Here is a 24366-nt window from a genome sequence, read left to right as displayed (position 1 = left end):
CTACATATGCATGCGGTTTCGGACACACATCCTTCCCTCCCTCCACCCTCCTCCGTTCTCGTCACCTGCCCGGACGAGATTTGATTTTTTAATACCACGAACTTTCCTCTCCCCCTCCTTATTTTGTTTCCTTCTTCCTTCTTTCCCTCATCCGCCCCCCACGCGAATTCATCGAGAGTAATAATTCGATTCGATGTTCTACAGGATATTAATACTTTGTTAATCCCTTTTTTTTCTTTTTTTTTTTTTACGAAACGATGGAAAGGTGTACATCACTGTGATGAAACTCTTGGTAACAGGCAGGCTAGTCGAATAGAGATTTTTGAGATTTAAAATTAATCTTTAAAAGTAATTTTTTCGGTAACAGATAAGAGAAATTTATAGAAATTTGGGAGAGGGAAGACGGGGTAGATTGGTATTTAATTATTCGGATATCGCGAATTCAATTACAGTTTATTTTTTAGATTACACATTTTGTTGTTGTGCATATGTAATTGCTTTCGTTGATACGAGTGTTTATGTAATCAGTGTGATTGATCCAGCACTAAATTCAATTAATATTAATCGGATATTGGATGAAAATTTGGTGTTAAAAGAAAAATTTCTTCTCCTATAGTATTGTGTGCAAAGTAATTTGTAGATGATTTTTACGAATAAATAATTGAAAATCGAATCGACATAAATTTGCAGAATCGAGTCCACGAAGGAAACGATAAAATCGTTCGAGTTGCATATTTAAATAACGCGAAAGATTTGAACAGGAATGCGATACCAAAACTGAACGTGGCTTGTAAATAAATAGATTCGAACGTGGAGCATTAGACGAGCATAGAAATTGTCCGGTTTTTTCCCGCGATCTGGCCTTCAGAGATCGATCTCTGAACTAAGTTCGGCCTGGTAAGGATAAACAAATATTTGAGAGAAGCTTCCATAAGTAAACAGTTGGCTTGGTGAAACTTCTCGTCCCGTGAAACAAACTCTACACCTCTCCGCCTCTAACTTTACCAGGTCCGGTTGCTGCATAAATTTCGAAAATTTATTTCTTTAAAAATACCAATTCCCTCGTTCGATCTATTATTTTATGAAACGAGTCTCAACAAATATTAAAGGAAAGTAACTTTGCGATTTAAGAATTAACTTTCTTCCTATTTTATCTAACATCCTGTGGAATTATCTCCCCTTCCCAACGTAAATTTCGAAATTTATTGTTCTTTAAAAATCTTCCTCGTTCCAAGTGTTATTCCACCAAGAATTAAAATAATTAACTTCGCTAGGAATTAAGAATAAGACGCCGCGAAAATCCAATGTTTCTCCATACAGAATTGGAATCTCTCTAATGAGAGTACCAACTTCCTCGTTCATTTATCAATTATTACTTTTATGGAAACAAAGGGATGCAAATGTAAAGAGAAAGTAAGTTCGTCTTTATTTTATCCATATAAGAATTCCACGAACGAGCAACCCTTATTCGCTGGATTATTCGAGGTATCGAAAATCGTGGCGAGCGCGGGAGGAGAGAAGGAGGGAAAAAATTGCACGGAATATCGAAACATTGTGGCTTCTACTTTTTTTCTCTCTTTTTGTTGGCTGAACGAAACACAACTAGGCGATCCGAGGCACAAAAAGTAATTAAACGTGCGAACGAGCGAGGATCGCGTTAACTTTCGTGGGATATTATTCCACGGATACTTTCTCCCCATCGTTAAAATCTCGAAGAACTTTTTTCCCTTTTCTTTTTTCCCTCTCTTCTTCTCCATTACACGGCCATCATCTTCCCCCTCCGATTGAAACGAATTTTCTTTCGATCGATACTCTTTTCTTTAACCGAGTCAAATTTGGAACAAACTTTTCTAAATCATATATATAGGACACGTACAATTTGTTTCTTTGTTTTATTCAATTAATTTCATCGATTAAGTATACTGATTGCTATGCCATTGATAATGGCACAGATTAAAACGCAAATTTTAGAGGAGAGACTTTTCAAAATTTTTAAAAACAATTATTAATGGATTATCGTGACTTTTGTGCCATTATCGATTCCAAAGCAGCGACATTCATAAAATCTTGTACAAGTACAAAAGATTAATTATGAAACGATTATAGTTGCGAGAAAGTATACTGCAATTTTGCTATTGGATAAAAATTCGAAGCGTGACTCATATTCGTGGCTGCGATTCTAACTGACACGAGGATAATTCTCTCTTCCTTTCGATTCTTCCAATTCTCAGATCTCTGGAACAAATCTTTTTCACGCTTCCTAACTGTTTACCGATCATCGACGATTTTAGCATTTCCACCGGCTATCAAACCGGCCTGGCGAGACGCAAATAATCCACGGCCGTGGCACAATGTTTAAATAATTTTTATTGCACGGAGAATCGTGTACGCAACGAATAAACGCTTTTCTTCGTTCGAGAAGAGTATATAATACTTAGCTTCGCTTCTTGAAAAAGAAAGTAAGAGGCGATCCTTCATCTTATTGCCTATGGAAACAGGGTTGAAATTTAGGGATCGTGACATCTCTCGTCTCGTAAAAACTCCAAGCTTTCTCCCCCCTCTGACCAATGATTTTTGGAGCGTACAATTCTCCCTCAGTCAAAAACTGCCAAGAAATATAACAAAAAGTATCTCTAAACGTTTCGAAACGAGTAACAGTTCCATCACTCCCTTAAAAATTCCCAAGATGAGATTCTCTCTCTTTCTTCCACGAATCTTTCCTCTTCACCATCTCTGTATCTCTTTCCTCGGTGGAGGACAACTCTCGCCACGCTTTCAGTTTCTTTCCCCGGCGGTTTGCACGGTGAAAGTCTCGAAGAGGAAAAAGAAGAAAAAAATAACGAGCGCGAAAAAAGAAAAGAAAGGAGGAAGAAAAAACTGTGAAACGTTTCGTTCGTTTGCTCGATGACTCTGTGATCGCCTGGAGGCACAGAGTTCCGCCAAGATATTCGTGAAAAAAAGAAAGAGAGAAAGAAAAAAGGACGAAAGGCGATTGTTCTCGCGGAAACTTGTGCAAAGGGGAGGAATAAGCCACGTCGCGAAGCCACTTTCACGCGTCGAGCCAACTTGAGCGGAAACGCCAGATTAGAGGGGACGTTTCGATCATATTCCCGCCCATTTTTCTTCCCCTTTTCGCTGGACAAACAAACCGTTCCACGATAGAATCGATCGACAGATGGAGGAGTATTCGTTAAATCGAATTCGTAGCGAATTCCTCAACTCGTGACGCAATTCGTCCTATTTGGCATAGGAGCGAGGGTGGCTCGTTAAGCCGGCCTCCCCTCGGACCAACTGGACAATTATTGGCAGACGGTTTGACACCCGAGTCACGATGAAGCCGAAACGTTGTTGGATATTTACGATGAATGGCCAAGATTTACACCGGCCGACCAATAGTAATTAACCTATTTACCATCCCTCGACCTCCAAGTGAAATTCCACCCTCGTTTTCGATCTCTCCACGGGGCGAGTAATGGGAAAATTTGGTTGGCTTCGAAGCGCCCACTTGTCCGCGCTTCGTTTACGAGGGAATCGAGATCCTCCGAGGATTAAACCGCCCTTTCTCCACCCCAGGAACGATCGATAAAGACGATAAATAAAAAAGACTCGTCTCTGAATCTTTTCGAGGAGAGGAGGAGCAAGCTCGTAACGCTTAAACGATTACAAAATCTGAAACAATGCGAGTTTTGTGTAATGTAAGAAGAACGGATCGATATCTTTTGGCTTCGAGGGTGATTCTTTGTTCGGTGAAAAGTTCGCCATCGCGCCGGAAAAATCCGTCGTCGTGTTCGTTGATCTCTGGTTGGAAAATTTATGAGAGAATTCAGAGGAGAGAAAAGGAAAAAGAAAGAAAGGAAAGGAAAAAAGGGAAGGGAAGAAGAGAGAGATCTGTTCGATGTAGCGACGATAAAACCTGTCCACGGTTGATTTTCCCGATTTTCGATTGTTTTTCTTCGAGAAACCTTTCGGTTTCCGGCGAGGCGGAACGTTTCCTCGGGCTCTGCACATGATTTATGCCCCTGCGTACGGAGGATACGCGTCACGCTCCCTGTGGTGTGGTTGGAGAGAATAAGAACTTGTGTGGAAATTACACGTGACAAGGGAAAAATTTATCGTGTTTCGAATTTATGCGCGACTCGATTCTCTGCCATTTTACGCGTAATTTTACGCGAAAACCTAAAAATGACGATGAGGTGTACGAGGTGGATTTATCTCGAATGGAAAATTAATACGACGAAATGCGATAGAGTTCAAATTTTTCTTTCTTTTTTCTTTTTTTAATCAAAGCGATATTTTCCTTTCAATATTTTCGTTGAAAATTAAAGTTTAAATTATTAAAAAATATATTTGAACAACGAACAAAAGTGGAAAATTAAAAATGGGAAAATATCCTAGAACCCGATTTAAAGAATTTAGACGGAATTATTTTCAAAAGTAAATTAAAAATTGATCGAGGAAAATAAAAAAAAAAAAAAGAAAGAAAGAAAAAAAACGAGTTCTTTGGGAAAAATTCTTGAGTTTAGATTCTTTGAAATTTCCCAAAGTTTGACGAGTAAATTTCTTTCGCGAGAGGACAAAGAAGAAAATAAGGGAAAAGAATAAGGGGAATGGGTGAAGAGGAAGGAGAAGCGCGATGAAATATCCCACATTGTTCCGCAGGCTTCGACGAGGCCTGTCAACCGGGTTCGCACCTCGTAAAACACACATCGATACACGTTTCACTGGCCACATACGTTCGATAAATCAAAATGGACTAGATACTCGGGCTTAAATTACCGCCAACCGTCATTCCGTTATTGCATCGATAAAACGGTCGATTTACACGTATCACATATCTTGTCCGAACATAAGATTGGCCGACGTAAAAAGGGAAGTCGAGAAAGGATCATTATTCGAATTAAAATAAACGGAGAAATATCGAAAATTCAACTGATTTTTGAATATCGTCGCTCATGAGAGAATTAATAAATCTATATATCTATTTCACGTTTAAGATATGGTGTCAATTAATAATCCGTAAATATTATAGCATCTAATTAGAGATTTCAAATATCCTCCGATTATTTTATATATTTTAACATCCTTCGAAATTCAGCTCGATCAACCGTCGCATAAATATTTAAACAAATCGAGTATTCAATTCGTGTAAAAATTCGTGTGTTTTTTCGTCCAATTTCCAGCGAATATTTCGCTATTTATCGGGATTTTCGATCGTTAACCGCGGATCGTAAACATCGTTCCCCGATTTCCTTCAAGATTTATCGCCTATCCATCGTTATATATTTTTCTTCCAAAGATTTATAACTTTTCTCTTTCTTCCTTTTCCTCCCCCACTCGTATTTTCGAAGCGGAGTATATTTCAAGAATTGTGTAACGCAAAGATCGCCGCGCATTTATTTTCACGTAATTTATTTTTATGCGTAAACGAACGCGGCTGCAACGTTAATTGATCGAAGTTAATTAATACGTCGGTCGAGCAATCACGCGGTATCAATCGAATTTTTTTTAATTGCCTTACGGATACGTAAAGCAGATTTTGAATCGACCTTCGTGTCGATTTCTTCGACTTCCTTGTTTTGAAATTTCACCGTTCGTAGTTCGCGTGTTGTGGAAGCGGTCGGCGCTTCGACCTCGGCGACGACGCGCCTCATTCAGTTTTCAGTTTTGAACGGTCGCGATCGGTCGTACTCGGGCTTCTCTCCGTTCTACGCTTCGAAAACGCGCGACACAAAAGTCCGATTTTGCACCGATCCGAGGTACGTACCGCAAGCATTTTTTTAAAATTGGTTTTCGAAACCTCTTAGAATTTCTAATCACGCGTCTCGATTTCGTCCACTTAATTAACGCGAGAGAAAGAGAGAGAGAGAGAAAGAGAAAGAGAGATATTCTCTTTGAATAATTGTATTGCGTCGTAATTTTTGCCGAATAACAGCGCAGTCTTTTCGTCGTTACAGTTTGTTAGTCGTGTATCGTACGGAATCGATTACGAAATTTTTGTAATGTTCTATTGCGTTGATATTTTTCATTTCAACTTTTTTATTCTTCGTTGATCGATTTTTTGCGCCTTTTCCATGTATTGTCCCGTATTAATTCGTTTTCTTTGGTCGTGTATTAGATTAGATTAGAATTACGCGTAATTAATACGTGGAAAGAAAATCCGCTAGATAGAGAAATTTTTCTAATAATTTTGTATATATCGTAAAATATTTGTCGAATAACTTTCTTATTATTCCTCTTCGTTGATTCTGTACCACGATAAACGGATTACAATTATAAATCGCGGCTCGATTTTTCGAAATTTCGTGTCTTTTGCATGTATTACGCCGTAATTTTGTCAAATAATGCTTTTTCTTAATAATTCGTCTTCATTGATCGTGATTACGAGCGATTAGAATTAAATTCGCGGCTCGATTTTTAGAATTTCTACTCGCTCGATATCGATAGTTTCAACGCCCTCGTAATTAACACGTCGAAAAAAAATACGAGAGAGGAATTTTTTTTAACAATTCCATATATATAGCCCCGTAATTTCGTCAAACGACTGCGCAACTTTCTTATTAATTCATCTTCGTCGATCGTGTATCCCGATTACAATCGATTAGAATTACAATTCGCGGCTCGATTTTTAGAATTTTTAATCGCGATATCGATAGTTTCAATTAATTAATAATTAATGCATAAAACCGCCGCTAGATGGAGAAATTTTTCTAATAATTTTGTACATACATCGCGTCAAGTAATTTTGTCAAATAACTTTCTTATTATTCCTCTTTGCTGATCCCGTAAATAAACCGATTAGAATTGCAATTCGCGGCTCGATTTTTAATCAATTTCTCGCGATATCGATAGTTTTAATGTCTGTGTAATTAACACGTCGAAAAAGAACACGAAAGAGGAATTTTTTAAAATAATTCTGCGTAATTTTGTCAAATACAACATCCCTTGCCGTGTTTATTCTTCGTGGATGAATCGATGCTCGAGAAATAGTCGAATGGGAATAATTTTTTCATCGATATTTGGAAAGCTTCGAACGAGACGAGCTCTCCTCCTCCTCCTCCTTCGATTCGGCGCAGCTCGAGTCGATTACCTTTGTTCGAGCCGATATTCGGGATATTACGGCGGCCACGATAAATGTCGGCGGGAACAATGGGGGCGAGATTCCTCGGATTAACTTGGCGCGAACTCGGTAAAGGGACTTTTAATTGGAACTCTTTATGCCGCCGCGTGAAAATGGACTTTCGCGGCCCGATCTCATTCAAACGGAAATAAAAGGATATCGGCATACGTGGGTGGTCGATTGTTGAAACCACCGAAATTTCACACGCTACTTTTCCACTTATTTCGTTCCCCCGGGAAAATAACGCGTTAAAACTCGGGCTCGAGTTTTTAAACAAATATTGGATCGGATTGGTTAAAGTTATATCGGTTTTTCCCCTTAAAAATTGGAATAATTCGCTCCCCATTGTTTACGATAAATTGATTTTCACGAAATATTTCCACTGTCGTTAGAACATCGAGTATTAAATGTAAAGTAAGGGAATTTTGTTTGAAGTTGGCGAGATGGATTGGTAAAATTAAACGCGAGTTATTACATTGGTTATCAGTGGGTTCTATTACAGGCCGTCTCCATCGAACTGATATTTATAAACATCGACAGTGATGTACGTTTTTACGGATTATTCCTCTCTCGTTGTTGTCGTCCAAGATGTTTTTCTTCTCGCTATGAGTAATTCCGTGTAATTCGGCGAAACAGATTGGATAAATGCGTCATCGGTTTTTAATATTTTTGCGACGTTTCGCACAATTTGTTCTTTAACAGAAAAATGTAAGAGACGGCCGCTATAATAGAATACACGATAATCAAATCGATACTTTTATTGCGATTTTTATTCGAGAAAGATGTTACAAACGTTCTTTTCCCTTGTTTTTTTCTTTTCTCTCGTAGAATAAACTGCCGTATTAATATTAATATTAGAAAAATCTACGACAGAATATATCGTGGAGTCACAAAATTTAGCAAACGAAGAGAATTTTTTGTTTTTCGGTAAGCCTCGCTTCTCGAACCAATTTTGCGATATTTGCTCGCTAAACAGTAAGATCAATTTACATGGAACGGGGGTAAACCCGTCAATTTTGGTTTAGGGGATGTCGAAACGATCGATCGGCCAATTGTTACATCCAATTTCAATTAAATCCACGATTACTGGTCATCGTCATTGTTCTTTTCCGCTTTTTCCAATACTCGAACATCGAGGCGTATCAATTCCCGACCGCGAATTATAGTGGCGCGAGCAAAAAAAAAAAAAAAAGAGGAAGGAAAAAAATGGTCGAACAAATCGGTGACACGAAAATGCGAAAATGCGACACCAACAGTCGAGAGATCGGTCCCATTTGAAAATTTGGATTTCCAGATCTCGAGTCGAAAAATTTCCCGCGAAATTTTTATCAGCATCCGGCAGCGTGCCTCTCTCGCGGGAGAACGAGCGGAAGTCGCATAGATTCGAAAACGCATTCATCGCAATATCGCGCGTTGCAAACGGGGAACGAAGTCTCTCTTACGAATGAAACGTATCTGCACCGGTGCACCGGTTCTCTTTTGCCAAACACCACGCGATCGAACAATTGAGAAACGGTTACGGAACCGGCCGATAACGATTTTTTACAGAAACTTTATAGAACGAATTTGCGTTGCGGAGAAATTAATTTTTCTTCCTTCTTCTTTTTCCCCTCGCTTTTAGGAGAAGAAAAATTGGTCAAATTTAGTTATAACTCTCGTATAAGATGGTTGCGTAAGGGGATAAGAGGATAGTGAGGAGAAAAGAAATAAACGGGAATTAATTTTAAAAAAATTTTATTAGCAATATCTCATTACAACAATCTTACATACATCGCTTTAACGTAACGTAACAATTTTACAAAATTATCTTCGGTATTAAAACTTATTCCGCGAGTAGAGAAAGATTCATCCCCGTGTGTAAATTTAATATATTGGATGATAAATTTCTCGCCATCAACGGGACAAGAAAGAACAAGAAGATTTTATCTTCTGGCTTAATTAATCCTCGGTGCAGTGTCTCTCTCTGAAATGAGACAATTAAAAATTAATTGTAGGATAAATATGTCTTTGCATAACAATGTATAATCGGTACGCGAAACAATCGCGTTCGTTTATCAACGGTTACGAAATTATATAACCGGTTTCTTCGGATCAGACACCCTTTGATCTTTAAAAATTCCAATATCTCGTGATTGACGGTCCCTGTATTTTTTACATCGCGCCCATCATTTGCAATTCCACCTCGTTACGACGACGAATAATTTCCTCCCGCATCGGTATCGACAATCCGGGGAAAAAAATTGAAAAGGAAAGGGAGGAAAAAAAAAGATGAACAATAATCGAAGAAAAGAGTTTTATCGTACGTATACAAGCATTCGTTTCGTCATTCCCGCGATAGCACCAGGGATACGATTATTACCACGCGTGGGGTCAAGCTCGTTTGGGGAAAATTATTCAGAGATTTTTCCTCCCGTCTAGAGCCCTTTCTCCCCCCGGTTTTCTCCGACTATTAACGTTATAGCGCGCGAGGAAACGGCGACTTCTTTTTTTTTTCCCAACGCGGCACTTTACTATTTTAATTTTCAATGCTCGAGGTGGAAAAAGTAGGTCTTGCGTACTTTATCCCGGTGTGGCCCTTTCTTGAAACGAAAGGCGAAATGCCGCGCCCCTTTCACCCGTCCGTGACCCGCGTGTTATTCGTTCGCTTAATTAACTTACTCGCGAGGAGAATCTGGACAGACATTCGTACGAGGGTTGAACGGAGGGGATGGGATCGAAACCCGAAAACCGCGATAGCGTTGGAATCTCTCGTGCATTCTCTTTTCTTATCGGCCCCTCCCCCTCATCCTCCTTCGAATTAATCGTCCAAAGCCACGCGATATTTCCAACCCGTGCTCGTGTCTCCATCGATGCCCTTTCCATCGAAACCCCCAAGGATCGAGATGCATATCGAGATAAATCTGGACGAGGCGTACATACGTATACTTTTATTCGTTCTAATCCGTGCATTTGAAACGTAGGATTTGTCGAGATTCGCCACGAGTGGTGGAAAAATAGGGAGGAGTCGATGTGACGAGCATAAATCTTCTATTGTAGAGGAGTTTGAGAGACCAAGAGGAGGGATACGCGCGATGTTCGAAATACGAGCATTTTTGAATATTTTCTTTCTGCCAGCGCTACTCGTAAATACCGATAAATTTATTCGTAAATTCGTTGAACTCGATCTCGCCAGCCTCCTTTAAATATATACATATATATATATATGATGAGGTGTGAATGAAATTTCGATCCGTCGAATTGGTTTTTCGTGCAAAACGAGTTGAATGGATAAGAAGAGATGCGGCAATTTCCGGTTGAGATTTAATCTTCCATCATCGCCGATGCGTAACCGATGATTCCTATTAGAGGATTATGTTTGGGAAACAGAGGGTTCCCTCTCTCCCTCTCTCTCTCTGTCATGGTAATTAATATTGCACGGGGCGAAGCTCGGTGCTCACAACGACGTCGATAGTTAATTAATTCGATGTGAGACAACAGGTAGCTAGCTGTCGCCCGACAAAAAACTGCTGTTCATAAGCGAATTAATTAGCGGCCACGTCGATTAATTTCGTTGGACAGGGTCCACTCCGCGTGATCCCATCTTTCCAACTTAACGCGCATCATCGTATATAACAATGATGAAGCGTTTCTCTGTTCATCACTCGCGATGTAAATATTCTCTCTCTCTTTCTCTCTTTTCGTTTCGAGCATACTCGATCTGTTGAGAATTTTCCAAGAAATTTCTTCCAAGATGCTACTTCGTAATTCGCACGATCTATTAATTTTCCCCCGCCAATCGCGGGGATCAGAGGCTCAGCCGGGAAATCTCGGCTTTCCGTTTCCGCCGGATCGGAAACTCGAGATCGATCGATCGCGTGCCCGATCTTCCGCGTCGATGCTCGCTTCCGGTCCTCCATTATCATAATATTTCGATTGTTAATATTTTTGCACGATAATTATTCCAATTCCTTGTTAATATTGAAATTCTTTTTCAAGGAATTTAGCCCTAGTTTCGTAGAATATAGTCAAATTCCACTTATTGAAAGATTATTATGGAATCATTATCATCTCTTTATCTACTTTTATATCCGCTCACTTTTGGCGCTTTGCTATTTCCGTAAGGGATTATTATATTTCAATCCGAGGAAAGAGGGAAGTTAGAACGAGTTGAAGGAACAATTTATTCCACTTGTACTTGCCCAAAATTCTACGCGAGTCAATTCCTTTTCGTCCGCTGCGCGAAAAGAAAAACTGGACGGAATTGTTGCGAAATTCCAGAGCGTATATTTCATCGCAAAGAAATAGCCTCATCGAAGTATACTCTGATCCAAGGGAAGAGATCGGGAAGCCTCAGGCGAGGAATCGATTCGTCCGTATCGGAATTCGATCCTCTCATTCAATGCATCGAAGAAGTCAAACATTTACACTAGCTTCCAAAATCCTCCCTAAGTTTAGCCATCGGATAAACGTCGATGCGATGAATTACAAGCGATTACAGCGATTCCGGCGCATCATCGGCGGCGACGCTCCTCTAATTATAGAGTCAACGTATAGAAGCCAGCAAAGCTGCGCTCCTTCCTCCATATTTATATCCATCCAGTGGTATATTTTCGCGGTGGATGAGGGATCGAGTCGGCAGGTTCTGATCGAGAGGGCAGCTTCTGCGTGGACATCCTCGGTGTTCCCGGATGTTTACGAAACCTCTGAAGTGCGGCTGCGAAACGTCAGGAACAGAGAGGTCTCGAGGCAACGGTGACGTTTTGATTCGTGTAAGGGTGAATGAGGCGAAATGTTGGGGGTGGATCGAGATCGTTTGGAATTTTGAAGGGATTGGAAGAAATTTTAACCGGTCGTTGACAGATGTTGAAATTTCGAAGTGATAAGTAAGGAGAGGTAGACGTTCGAAGATATAGAATTTTATAAATATCGAGGATATCACAGATGATATTTTTGAATTTCTAATTTAATCGTGGATAGATTTAGGAAAAATTTTTCAGAGGATCGAAATTCCTGAAATTACGATCACGATGGCCGCATAGATCTCGAATAAATAGAGGAATAAAGATGTCGAAAATTGAAATTGAAAGCCGCGAAACAGAGTTTAAAATCTTCACAGTTGACGAGACGAATTATATCGTCGAGATAAGACGGCGATATTCGCGTGATCGTAATTCAACTCGTTGTCATGTTATCGTGAAAAATGTCGAGTGATCGATAAAATGTGGCGCACGATAACCGATTTTATACAGGCGTGCATCCCGAGCCGCAACTATCGACGAAACTATTACGACGGAATTAAAGATAATTTAACGAACACGAAACCGGTTGAAGGATTTATCGCGGACTCATAATCGCGAGTTCGCGTAATGGATCTCCACTTATCACGTGCAGTTTCGTAACAGTTTAGTCGCTTCGTAATTCAACGATCGTACGTTATTGCTAAGGACACAATATTTTCGTAGAAGAATTTTCGCGTGATCCACGAAACTCGATAAGAAACTTTTTATATTACCGATGCGATCTGCCCTAATGTTTTATCCAACGAAATGAGGAAAAAAAGGAGGAAAAAAAATACTTAATTTCTATTAGAACCGTAACCATCTGAATTTATCGAGCGACAACGCGAAAAATAATTTCTTCGTTTCCCTTCGTCTCGTCGTTACGATCGCTCATTTTTTTACTCCCGATTACCACGAGCTTCCACTACGAGGCTCGTAGATAAAAGGCGTCCTCGTTACAAGAGGAGTAACCTCTTGATGATCCATTAATGATTCACGAATGAAGGTACGAGATGTCGTTCAACTCTTACGTTCTTTGTTCCGCTTCGCAGGCGAGGGAAGCTAGAGTATATTGCGAATGATACTGGTTGGACTGGTGGCTGGTTGCTCGAGATAAATGGTAATAACGTTTGCCCGGTGAATCATGTTGAACGCTGGTTTTCGCGCGCAAAAAAAAAAAAAAAAAAAAAAAAAAAAAGTTCGTTGGAAAAATGTTTGCGCGATAAAAATCGCGATAAAAATAAATTTATCCGACCAACGCAACGAACAGTTATTTTGCCACGCGTGAAATACCGGGCCATCTTGAAACTTTCAACGTTTTTAACGATACTCAAAAGAGAAAGAGGAAAGAGAAAAATCATCGACTCGAATGATTCAGCGACGGTGTTTGCTCAAAACGATCCATATTTTCTCCGCGTCGATAAAAAGGATTAAAGTGAATAAGATTTCTTGGAAGTCTCGTTTCCTCGGAAATCAAGATCGCACATTGAGATCGACGATGGATGTTTATAATTTACGAGGATTGTTCCATTCGCGATTATCTCGTCGGATTATTTCCCATATCGAATCGAGATAACTGTACATTTGAGATTAGAAATGGAACAAGGATCGAGGGAAGAGTAGGCGATTTTTATCGGTTCGCTTTTTCCCGAAAAAGCGGGGAAAAGTTCTTGCGAGGTTTTGAAACGGCTGGTTTGTGAACAAGGTGTTTTCGCGCGATGTCTCTGTGCAAGAAGCGAAAAATGCAACGGTCGGGGCATAATCGTTGCGGAAATGGGCGTGGACGCGTTTAAAGCTTGGGATCGCTGTCTCGTATTTGCGGCATTGGAATGGGGGTGCGCACGGTAAATTTCCCCCTGGAAAATCCTCGCTAAAAGCTTAATTGACCGAGCGTCGAGAAACATGAGGAAGAAAGAAAGAAAGAAAGAAAACAGGCAAGCACAACGCATCGTGGTTGTTGGTCTAATGACCTCTTCTAGGCGCCCGATTTTCCTCGAAGCGAGTTAGTCAGATGCTGATGATTTCCCCCTCGTCGCGATTCCGCGGTGTTTCAATTTCGCCTCCACCTATTGTTTGACCTGGAAAGCGTTCTCCGAAATCAACTCCCTTCAGCTGTTGTCCTGACTTTGGAAAGGGAGGAGGAGGATCCGGGCCTCTCAGCCCTTTCTTATCCTCGATTATATTTGGTCCCTTTCCAAAACTCGGAGGGAAACTAGGTTGACCGTGAAGATGACCGTTGTTTGTCGATTTTATTTTGGCAGCATCTAAATATTTCCTTTCGCCGATTTCCGTTTTCAAGTTCCTCCCCCCCCTTTTTTTTTCTTTTACGAATGAATCGCGGCAGAGGGATGACGACGAAGGTCGCAACGGAATTTCGATAATGCGATTATTTCTCTAACGTTTGCCCTTTCGCCGTTTTTTCCAGAAAGCAAGATTGGCACGGATCAGGATCGCGAAAGCGTCGAGCGGGGCGGCCTTCGTGAGCAAAAAGAAGGCGGCCGAGGCACGTTTGGCCGCGCAGGAGAGCGGCCTTCAGCTGGACGACAATTACAAGGAGGAGGATATCTTCGAGCTGCAGCATCATCATCTACTTCGTTGTTTGGAGAAGACCACGGTAAGATCGGCGACTCTTCTTTCTTCTCCTCGATTACTTACCACCCCCTCTCCCCGATATCCTCACACGTGGTTGCGCAACGATATTTCGAGTAAATATTTTGGGCATATATAATAAATCACCGCCAATAATAAACCGATTTTCACGGCAACGAAAAGCTCGATTAAAACGGCCTCCTTTACGACACAGAGACCTCGGTTTCTCCGAGTGTCGAGTTCATAACTCTTTCGAAATAACCCGTTGGACGCGTGCACGGTCCAGGGAAGGGGGAGAAAAGAAGCTTGGATTGGAAATATCCCCGGTTTTGAAGGGGGAAGCTTCTATTCCATTGACGCTAGCGCTTCATTAAACCTCGGAGGAGGCTACGTTTAATTTCGCGGAATCAATGGTCGAAATGTCGCGTGCACGTTTATCCCGTGCACGCCGAGTTTCATTCTAACAGGCCGCGAATCAACGCCCGCCTGTTACGAATCCAAGAGTCGAAGCAATTTGAATAAATCCTCCCCCTCTGTTCGCGTCCAATTTTAGCGCACCACTTGTGCACGAGGGATACCCACTCGTGTGTGTGTGTGTGTGTGTGTGTGTGACGCCCGTCGCATACTGGTGAATATGAAAGGAGAGAATAACTCTTGTGTGTCGTAGATGTAGCACCATGTAGAATGCGTGTATATCCTTGTTATTGTGTTTACGAAGATGAGATGCATATATGTATATATATTTAAAATTATAGAATATTATTTTGTATCATTAATTTTAGGTTGGAATTTTATCCAGTAGGTTGAATTTTTTAGATTGTGTATAAGTATCAACAATATTTGGAATTAATTAATTGAAGGTTTTATTTTTTTTTCTGGAATTTTATAATTATCGAATAATCGAAATAAGGATTTTTTGATAAGAATATATATAGGGATAAATTGGTCTTCTTCTTTGTTTCGTTGCATTGTACAATCGAAAAAGTGTCTAAATAAAAAATTTTGAAATCGAATTAATACGTTTCGGCACGATGTCGTTTAGATAATTAATTGATAGATTTCGCTGTTCGATTTTTTGAATATTCTTGTCGAAATTGACGGAAATTATTTTTAATAAATACTCTTTCGATTGATGTTATGCAAGACGTACGAAGACCTTCGTGATTGATTGCACGTAGCGTTTGATTGTAGGTGGTGATGAATTTGACCGATAATTTGCATCGACAGTTTCGATTGCAAGAGATATCCCTTACGATACACGCCTCGTAACTCGATCTTCTAAATTTTAATTTTCCTATCGATCGATACATTTGTCTTATTCGATCGCGCGTTCATTTCTCGATGACACTTGACTTCGACTCGGGAAAAATCGGCACGCTGAAATCGATAAATATAGGTCAGTTCTGCAAATCGGAACTGTTTCGATTCGGCCACTCGAGCCCGAATTTCCACGGAAATTGTGTTAATTGCAGGATCCGCTCTGGTCATCCGTACACAGAGAGGATGCACATTTTATAAGATGAAGAGGAAATGCATTTCAACGATCCCTTCGATCCTACTATTCCCCCTCCCCAACCGTTCTCTGATTCGATAACTTCGTATTTCCTTCGAAACGAAATTTTTGGATTTCTCGGTAATAAATAATATTTAAGGTGTTCCAAAGAAAAAGATTTTACGCGTAATGGGGGATATAAAAGGAAACATTTATCTGGCAATTTTCAATATCGCAGACATTATCAAAAATCGAATTGGTATATCTGAGAAATCGTGAATACGCGATCTAAAATTCAATTCCTTTATCACCATTCATCCGTTATTGGAAATAAAAAAATGAAAAAGTAAAATAAAATAATTTGATCAACGTAAAAAATGGCGAGAGAGATTTTTTGAAAGGAACAATTTAGAAGAATCGTTACGTTATCCTATCCCCTTAGTTTCGACCGTTTCGATCAATTTCCAATCCAATTGGACGGAATTCGTTCTCGATTACACACTTTTCACCCGACAGTCTTCGACTTCCGGGTATGTAGCAGTCTCCCCATGGATATACTTAACCCAGAAAGCAGCGCGATTCCGGTCGCCTTTGTCGACTCGCGAAGAAAATCGTGCACATGGCTCGGGGCGGCGTCGTTCCACTTCCTGCTCCGTCCTCTGTCGTCTTTCCAGCTCCTTCTCTCCCTACGTGCCGCGATCTCCGCTTCCTGCCGGCGTTTAGCCGCCTTTCCAACCATTTTCTTCCCGATCATTCCCTCGAGCAGAGAGAAACCCGAAAAAACGCAGAGCGAATCAAACACGTTGCCCTCAACCTCTTCTCACAATTCTCTCGAGAGTTTGAAACGTGACGCAAAATTATGCTTTCTCTCTATTCGAATTTCTCCGCGTTTCCACTCGAAACGCTTCGAGATCGCACAGAGTCTCGATGGGAACGATTAACTCGTTTACACGAGAATCAGGGACGCAGGTAAATATTTAACCTTTTTTGACAGAGAAAGAGGGAGAGGGAGAAGGAAATTCGCGGTGGAAAGAAGGGATTATTATAATAAATTGGCGAAAATGGAGGTTCGCTCACTGTTTCTCATCCTCCTCTCGAATTTTTCCAACCGGGAGATTTCTCTTAAGGAGATCTTGTTCCCGTCTAACGTTATTTTCTCTTCCGCTCGTGTCTCCGTAATTGGCAACCGATACATTTCCATAGGATCTCTCCGACGTTGGATCATTTTCCCACTCGAAAATATCTCCCCCCCGAAGAATCCCTTCTATCCACGATACGCCCTTATTAATAACATCAAGATAACAAGAATCCATCCAATGCGATCCACCAAATCGATCGATGTGATGTTGGCATTGTTAGCCCAACTCCGTTCCCTTGAAAAATCATCGAGATTCTCGAGCACTATTTCTCTGAACGAAAGAGAACGATCGTCGAAGCCATTTCTCCCTTCCCCGATGAATCACTCCTCTACTCTTCTAGTTTCTCGCCTAGAGAAATCTTTCCTCCTCCGACGAAAGAGGGGAAACAACCCCTCTTATCTCAAGTGAAAAACTCTTACAAAAACAGTGTCGCGATCCTCCCGCTCTCCAATTCCTGTAATATTAACCTGCGAGCGGGGAAAACGGCAGGATAAAGATCGAGCGGACTGGAGGAGGAATCGAAGCAGGAGGAGGGAAACGATCTCGGGTCGGAGATCTTTGCGTTGCGCGGGCATCAGACGCGGCCAATCGGTGTCGCCGTGTTGGCGTATTGATTTCTTCCGGGTCGTGGCCGGCCTCGATCGAATCTCTTCGGGAATCGAAGTCGTCTCGGGGCGAGACGTCATCCCGCCCCGGACTAATTATAGCCGGGGAAAGCGGCGTTGAAGGGATCCAACAATAGCGTCGGATTTTCCCACTCGCGTGGCACACACGCGAGATGAGGGAGTTTTGGACGAAAAGAAAATGTATTTTTCCAACTCGATGGATTACGCGAGAAAATTTCTTTTTCTTTCTTAAGGAAGGAGGAGGAGGGAGGTTGTGTCTTTATCAGAAAGAAAATCGAAATTGAACGTGGTGAACTCGATCGAGGTGTTTCTTTTAGTTAGCAATTGGAGATATTAAATTGGAGTAGTTGAGTATTATTCGATCCGCCACGAGTAGTTTTTCTTTTCCAAATTTCCTAATTTTCGACCCCCTTCGCTTCGAAAATAATCCCTTCTCCTTTAAGAATCTCGCAGAATATTGGAATGGAATGATCATTTCCAAAAGGAAAAAAAGTCTTCAACGACTTTCTTTCCCTTCCACGTTTGGCAACGGCCCAACGTATCCCCCACCCCTTCCTGTCCATCTTCAATTACGAAATATTCGTCCGATTATTCGAACGTAATTTATCTCTCTAGAAACGGGATTCTATTCCGGAAACTAAATTAAAACCTTCCCTCCCTTTCGGCACGAAAATGCGTTTCCAAACCTGGATTTTGCCACGAGGAGGGGATTTGTAGGAAATTTTTCTCCAAGTCGCCTTTCTCGCGGATCGATCATCCGGATCGTTGTCGTGGTTAAGGGCGATTTCTAAGTTTGATCCAACATCGAGATAGGATGGGAAGGCTCGAGAATAGCGGGTAGGGGACATTCATAAAATGGCGGGACAAGTGCGGTAGAGCGCAGAGCGGGGTCAGGTCGTGGCGGCGAGTTATTTATGGGGGACGAGGATGGCCCGGCTGAATTTACGAACGCTGATCACCTACCGCCTCTATTAAGCGGGGAATGCATATCCATTCTGGCTGCGTCTTGCGGTCGCTGCATTTCTAAAATGGTGTCGCATCCGTTGCGTGTATCCGTCTTCGCCAACGCTTATCGCCACCGACCGAAATACCGGTTCAACCGAAATTTCCACGAAACGTTTAACCCTCTTCTCGAGATTTATTTGACGAACAATTATTCATTCGTTGTCAGAAACGAGTCGAATTTAATCAGAAATTGAACGGCCTTTCTAATCGTTCGCAACGAATCGCAGTTGAATTTGATTATTAAAAAAATTTATCCATATGCTTCCATGTATATTTTTAATCCGTCCTTCTTTTTTCTTTCATTTTCTTTTCGTTTTTTTCCTCGAAGCGAAATTTCCAACTCTCGAAATGGAAATTGAATTGGAGACGAAAGGAAAATTGCAGCGGGCTCGATCGGTGGAATCGAATACGAATCGGAAAAGGGGGATATGCACGGGTTCCTCCAACCCATTAAACGCGATTGTGCGCGGGAAACGAGGCGAAGCCGCGGCGCGGAATTTGTTTAATTTATATTTAAACGGCTCGCAGCTGTACCACGGTTGCGATCAATGGTTGCGTTGAACGGAAGACGCAATTGGTGGCCAAAACGGTGTCATGACACGCGTCACTATCTTGGAGAGGTCAGTTGCGCTTATAACGTGATCCATCGTAACAGAAATAGCGACATCGGCTTGTTATAGAGTTTTTTTTTTCCTCGCATGCCTACATATTTCTATTCTCTGACGTGCACACGGAACGGAATGGAATTGTATATTTTTCTCTCTGACGAAGAGATACGCGCGATCGGGGAGAATTAACGATCGAGGATTCGCTCGAATTCGTGGAACGGAAGATTTTGTTTTGGAATGTTAAGATTCTTCTCGATCGTTTCGATGAAAATTACTCGGGATAGGAGTTGAAAGTTATTGCAACTTTGCTTGCGATATTTATATTTGAAACTAATCGAAATGGAGGAGATTGTTGTATCGAGTACAAATACATAAATCCGTAAATAAATTTTCTATTTTCCTTTGATACATTGATAAAGAATTTGGATTCGACAAGGGAGAAAAAACATTAAACATTTATTACAATGCTCGTATAATTTAATTTTTATCGTTTAATTAGACAACTTGTTTAAGTATCCAAAATTTTCGAGAGATTCAATTTCAACGAGTGGCGCGAAGAAAAATTGAATGAAAATTGCACGCACCTTTTCATCTTCTCTCTGAAGAAAGGAAACAAAAATCCCAACAGTTTTCGATTTATAAAAGTGCAATTTATATTCATTAGCTCGGAAAGTGGAGCGAATGATAGTTGTTCGGGAGAATTCTCGAGGAACTCGGGGCAAACTTTTTCCCCTCCCCTCGACACGTGTATTAATTAAAGCGGCCCACCTGAAACCAAAACTCTCCCCCATTCCCTTCAGCTCGTTAAACACACTCGCTCCCCCGAAATCTTATTTCCAATCCGTTAATAATCCCCGTCCTTGGTCGATTTGTCAGTCGCCTATTCTTCCACGCTGTTACAACTTACTCGGGGAATCGGAAATAAATAGAGGAGAGAAGTGTTCTCTCTGTTATCCGTTGTTCTTGGTAAAGTAAGGCTTTTTCCACGGCACAAGGAAAAGATTGATCGAACAAAGCGGCGCGTTGCCGAGCCACAGCTCCCTTTTGTTCGTTGATCAAAGTGGAGCGCGTATCCTTGCCCCACTATGTGACAAAGAAACCGTCCAAGTCGTCGCTTTGAAACAAAGTTGTGGAAACACACACACACACACCCCTCTGCTGCCTATCCTCGAGTCATCATTCGTTATCATTCGAGACGATGTTGGAGGCTTGATCGATAATCTCCAACAAGAAAGATTGCACAAAAATCGAAACTCTGCCCAAAGTATCGAGGAATCTTATCTCGCTCGATCGAGTATCTCTCATTCCATTCGCTCGTCCATCCGTCCAAGATCGAATCGGATCTCGTTGGGAATAGGAGAATTCCATCTTCACGAGAGGATGCTCGCGGTGAGAAATAACAGTGGAGGGGGGATGAAAGAGATATCTTTTTTGCCGATTCGGCATCCTGGAGGAGGAAGTGGCTCGTTTTATTTCCACGCTTGGATGATGCTCGCGGGGACGAAAATAAGAGGCTCTCCGAGACACGATAAGGACGAGTTTAATCCGAGGGAAACGATAGAGACTTTGAGAAAGTGACTCGGACGGATAAAACTGTGGAGAGAGAGAGAGAGAGAGAGAGAACGTTTCTTTTTTCTCCATCTTCCTCGTCTTCTTCTTTTCTGCAATTGAGCAGGGAATATTTTTCACGATCGAAATAAGCGTTTTCTTTCCGTACATATCGTGAATTTTCGATGAAATTTAAATATTTCTTCGAGTTTGGAGCCGGTATCGATCGGATCAAAACGAATGTGCCAACATTGGTCGAAGACGATTCGGCTTTTCATCGAGAACGTCGAAACTTGGCGGCGTTAGACGTTGAATCGTCGATACGTTTCAGTCGATAGACGAGAGTTTTATCGACAAGGAAACGCCGATCAATGGCCACATTTTGCGGTAAAAGTATTGGAACGTGTATGAGTGTGTATATGTGTGTGTGTGTGTGTGTGGGTAACGTTAGATGCCGACGTAACGGAGGAATTCGTCTCGTGTTATTATTAATATTATTATTCTGTGTGGGATGAGTAAGACATTCTCTCGTTTCTTCATTCGTCGAAGCAGCATTTCTTTCTTTTTTTCCAAGATGACTTTTTGCGAAAATTAATTATCCTCGGTTGACTTTTAACTTTTCTTCTTCCTCCGATCTTTCGAGTCAGAAAATTCGTCGTCGATTTTTGCGGAAAGCAGGAGATTGATTAGGGGGTAGAAAGTGAATTTTCGTCTTACTTTTCACGTCGACCTTTTTCTTAAGACGCGGAGGAGCATCGAAGGGCCCACTTGACCCGGCCCACTTGTCTCGACTCGTCGCTGGTCGATCGATAAAACTTTGGTTCGAATGCATAGGCGGGAAATCGGTGTGGCGGGACATAGGAAAGGAAAAGGATCGGTTATCGACGATCACTCGACGTCAGTTTGGCCGAGAGTCGGCCACTTGCAAGATTTGATCCCGTGGAAACGGGGCAGCCACGCAATCTCATCTGGGAAACCACTTTAGGAGGAAAGTTCGGAAGGAGGGGAGGGTTAAACACTCGATAGATTTTCCATCGTTTGCCCTCGATCGATCCCTCGAGGTTATGAAACCCTTTGCCTGCTCTATTTTTTTGCGGTCGAACATTATGGATGCTTGGTTTAAGTTGATTAACCCTTTCCCCCCCGTTTCTACCCTTCAATCGATCGGTTATCGATTTGTAAATTGCACGGGAAATTGAAAATGAGAAAAATTTATTCGGTCGTTGCGATACGAAGTGATAATCGACTGCGGATCTTTGGATCATGAATTGACACGCGAGAGATCGATCGAATTTTAACGATTTAAATGTTGTCACGGAAGATTAAGGAAAAAAGAATAAGAATTTTATTTCTTCATTTCACTGTACGCTTTGTTCAAAAAATATTTGTTATTTGGAATTAGATCGATAGATTCGCGATAGAATTAGGATGAATTTCGAGGTGTATTGTGCAGGAATGTAAATATTTCCATCGTGATTATGGACGAAATCCTGTGAACACAACTGTAACAATAAGCCTTTCGCGTAAACGCGCGTGCTTCCCCTCCGGCTATGTAATTCGAGAAGAGAAACAAGTTGCAACGCAGTTCTAGCAATACCCGGTGGACCAAACTTCGGTCGACAACAATAGGACCCGATGAAATTGCCCTTGTGAAAATGCCAACATATTCACCACTTTTCCTCTCTCAACTATTTTCCTCGGCACACGTATTTCGCCTTTTTATCCTCCTCGTTTTAGACTCTTTTAAAAAGATATTCTATCCAAGGGAGCGAGTATATTTGAAAGTAAATACTCGGAGCAATTACTTTTTACGGATATTTCTCGACAAATGAATATCGCGTCGAGGGTAATTGTTGGATGAACGACTTGGCCTGGATAGGTTTGTTTAGAAATATGACAGTCAAGAATGTAATTCCTTTAAATCCTTGGAATTAATTTAAAAGAAGAAAAAGTCGACGGTGAAATCTTTTGTATCTGTATTTTGGATTCGTAATGAAATTGGGTTAGAATTAACTTACGTACGATCAATACTGAAAAGTAATTATTCGAAAATAAATTTCGAAAATTTTATTTTCAAATGTGTTAACTTTCAAACCACGTGTCACGTTCCAAAACGGATCTATTCAGGTCGAAGCGTGTATGATTGTCTGACTAGCCGTACACTCTATCTACTGTTGTACAATTTATTCGATATCGTGATTAATTCCGATGGAAAATAAAAAGATCTTTCCATCGAGTTTACAAAGTTAACTTCCTTTATGAAACATTTAGAAGGTATAATTCTTATATTAACCTTGTGCAAGGTTACGTGTAACCTTATGTGTGTAATGTAAAAAAAAAAAAAAAAATGGAATCATAAACGAGGGAAATAAGGCATTAAAAATTTGCGTGGATCGATAAAATTTATGGATAACGAGGTATATCGATGGTGTATCGTGAATTATAAAAGTTGGAACAAGGGGATAGAAACTTTAGACGATGAGATTACGAGGCTGTAAACTCAGCGTGGCAGGCTTTACCGTGCGAGTTACGTTATAGCTTTAAGTATACCTAGACGATTCTACCCTTGATCTAAAAAAACTCACGTGGCGCTACATTAAATAAACAAGAATGTTCGATTTCTATTTTCCTTCTACGCGTTAGGATTAAAATATCACGTTACAGAAACTTTCTCACGATTATTAATATTGAAACGTATTGCTGTGTACATAAGTCAATAACGAACAACGAAATAATATTATCGTCTGTTCACCCCTAACATTGGAATAACCCCCTTCCTTTACTCCTTCAATTCGCCGTACCTTCGAAGATAAGAAAAATTCCCTCTCGAGGCCTGGCTTATAATAAAGTATCCACAGTTTAAACTGACCAAAGTGACGATTTCTGTTTCAGGATCGCGAGTTCGTGGAGATGGAGGTGCCCTACAACGGTGCCCCGAAGAGGCCGGGCTCGCCCTCGCCCCTCACCTCTCCCGCGCACAGCACTGCCTCGAGGGGCGGCCTGCTGCACGCCTGCTGCGGCCGCTGCTACCCCCAACGTTACCAGGTACGCGGTCGCCGTATTCTCGCCTCGACGACCTCCATAAGCGAGGGCCCACCCTCGTCTTCCTCCCATTCTCACCAATCGCAGCCGGCGCAGTCCCATTATCAGCCGGTTGACCCGACCACGGTGCCGAACGTCGCGTTTAACGTGCCCGGTGACAGTGATCGGCAACGTCGCCAGGGCACCACCTCCTCCAGCCCCTACAACGAGACAAGGGTGTGAGCCGGGCTCGGGACAGCGATTCACAATCGAAGCAATTTCCTTGGTTCCCTTTCGACCGTCGATCGAGATTGCGTATCGGTATATCATCACCACCGATCTCGCTATCCCACGCCACCATCTTCGTTCGTTTCTCTTGGCGAGTGGTGAGTTCTTATTTGTTCGGCTTCGCTCCCCCCCGCGCAGGGGGAAAGGAAAGTTATTGAGATTTGAAGAGTTTATCG

At 41.5% G+C, this 24366-nt stretch overlaps 1 protein-coding gene across 11 annotated transcripts in view; it reads left to right on the top strand.

Moving 5' to 3' along the window:
* LOC108004322 (potassium voltage-gated channel protein Shal) overlaps window positions 1–24366 on the top strand; it is a 155689-nt gene that overhangs the window by 45941 nt on the left and 85382 nt on the right. For 10 of the 11 annotated variants that reach the window (XR_009833454.1, XR_009833453.1, XM_062087299.1 and 7 more), the window contains exons 4-5: window positions 14300–14488; window positions 23774–23926. Coding sequence is in view for 8 of the 11 variants with exons in the window: in XM_062087299.1 (XP_061943283.1) it covers window positions 14300–14488; window positions 23774–23926 (342 nt within the window). In the remaining 3 variants the exon portion in view is untranslated. Of the gene's footprint in view, window positions 1–14299; window positions 14489–23773; window positions 24289–24366 lie in introns of all 11 variants that reach the window. The other variant, XR_009833452.1, reaches the window with a different exon arrangement.

The sequence above is a fragment of the Apis cerana genome, linkage group LG1 (genome assembly GCF_029169275.1).
Source record: "Apis cerana isolate GH-2021 linkage group LG1, AcerK_1.0, whole genome shotgun sequence".
Classification (NCBI taxonomy): Eukaryota; Metazoa; Arthropoda; class Insecta; order Hymenoptera; family Apidae; genus Apis; species Apis cerana.
The sequence above is the reverse complement of the archived record's forward strand: the minus strand, read 5'-3'. Positions and strand labels throughout refer to the sequence as shown.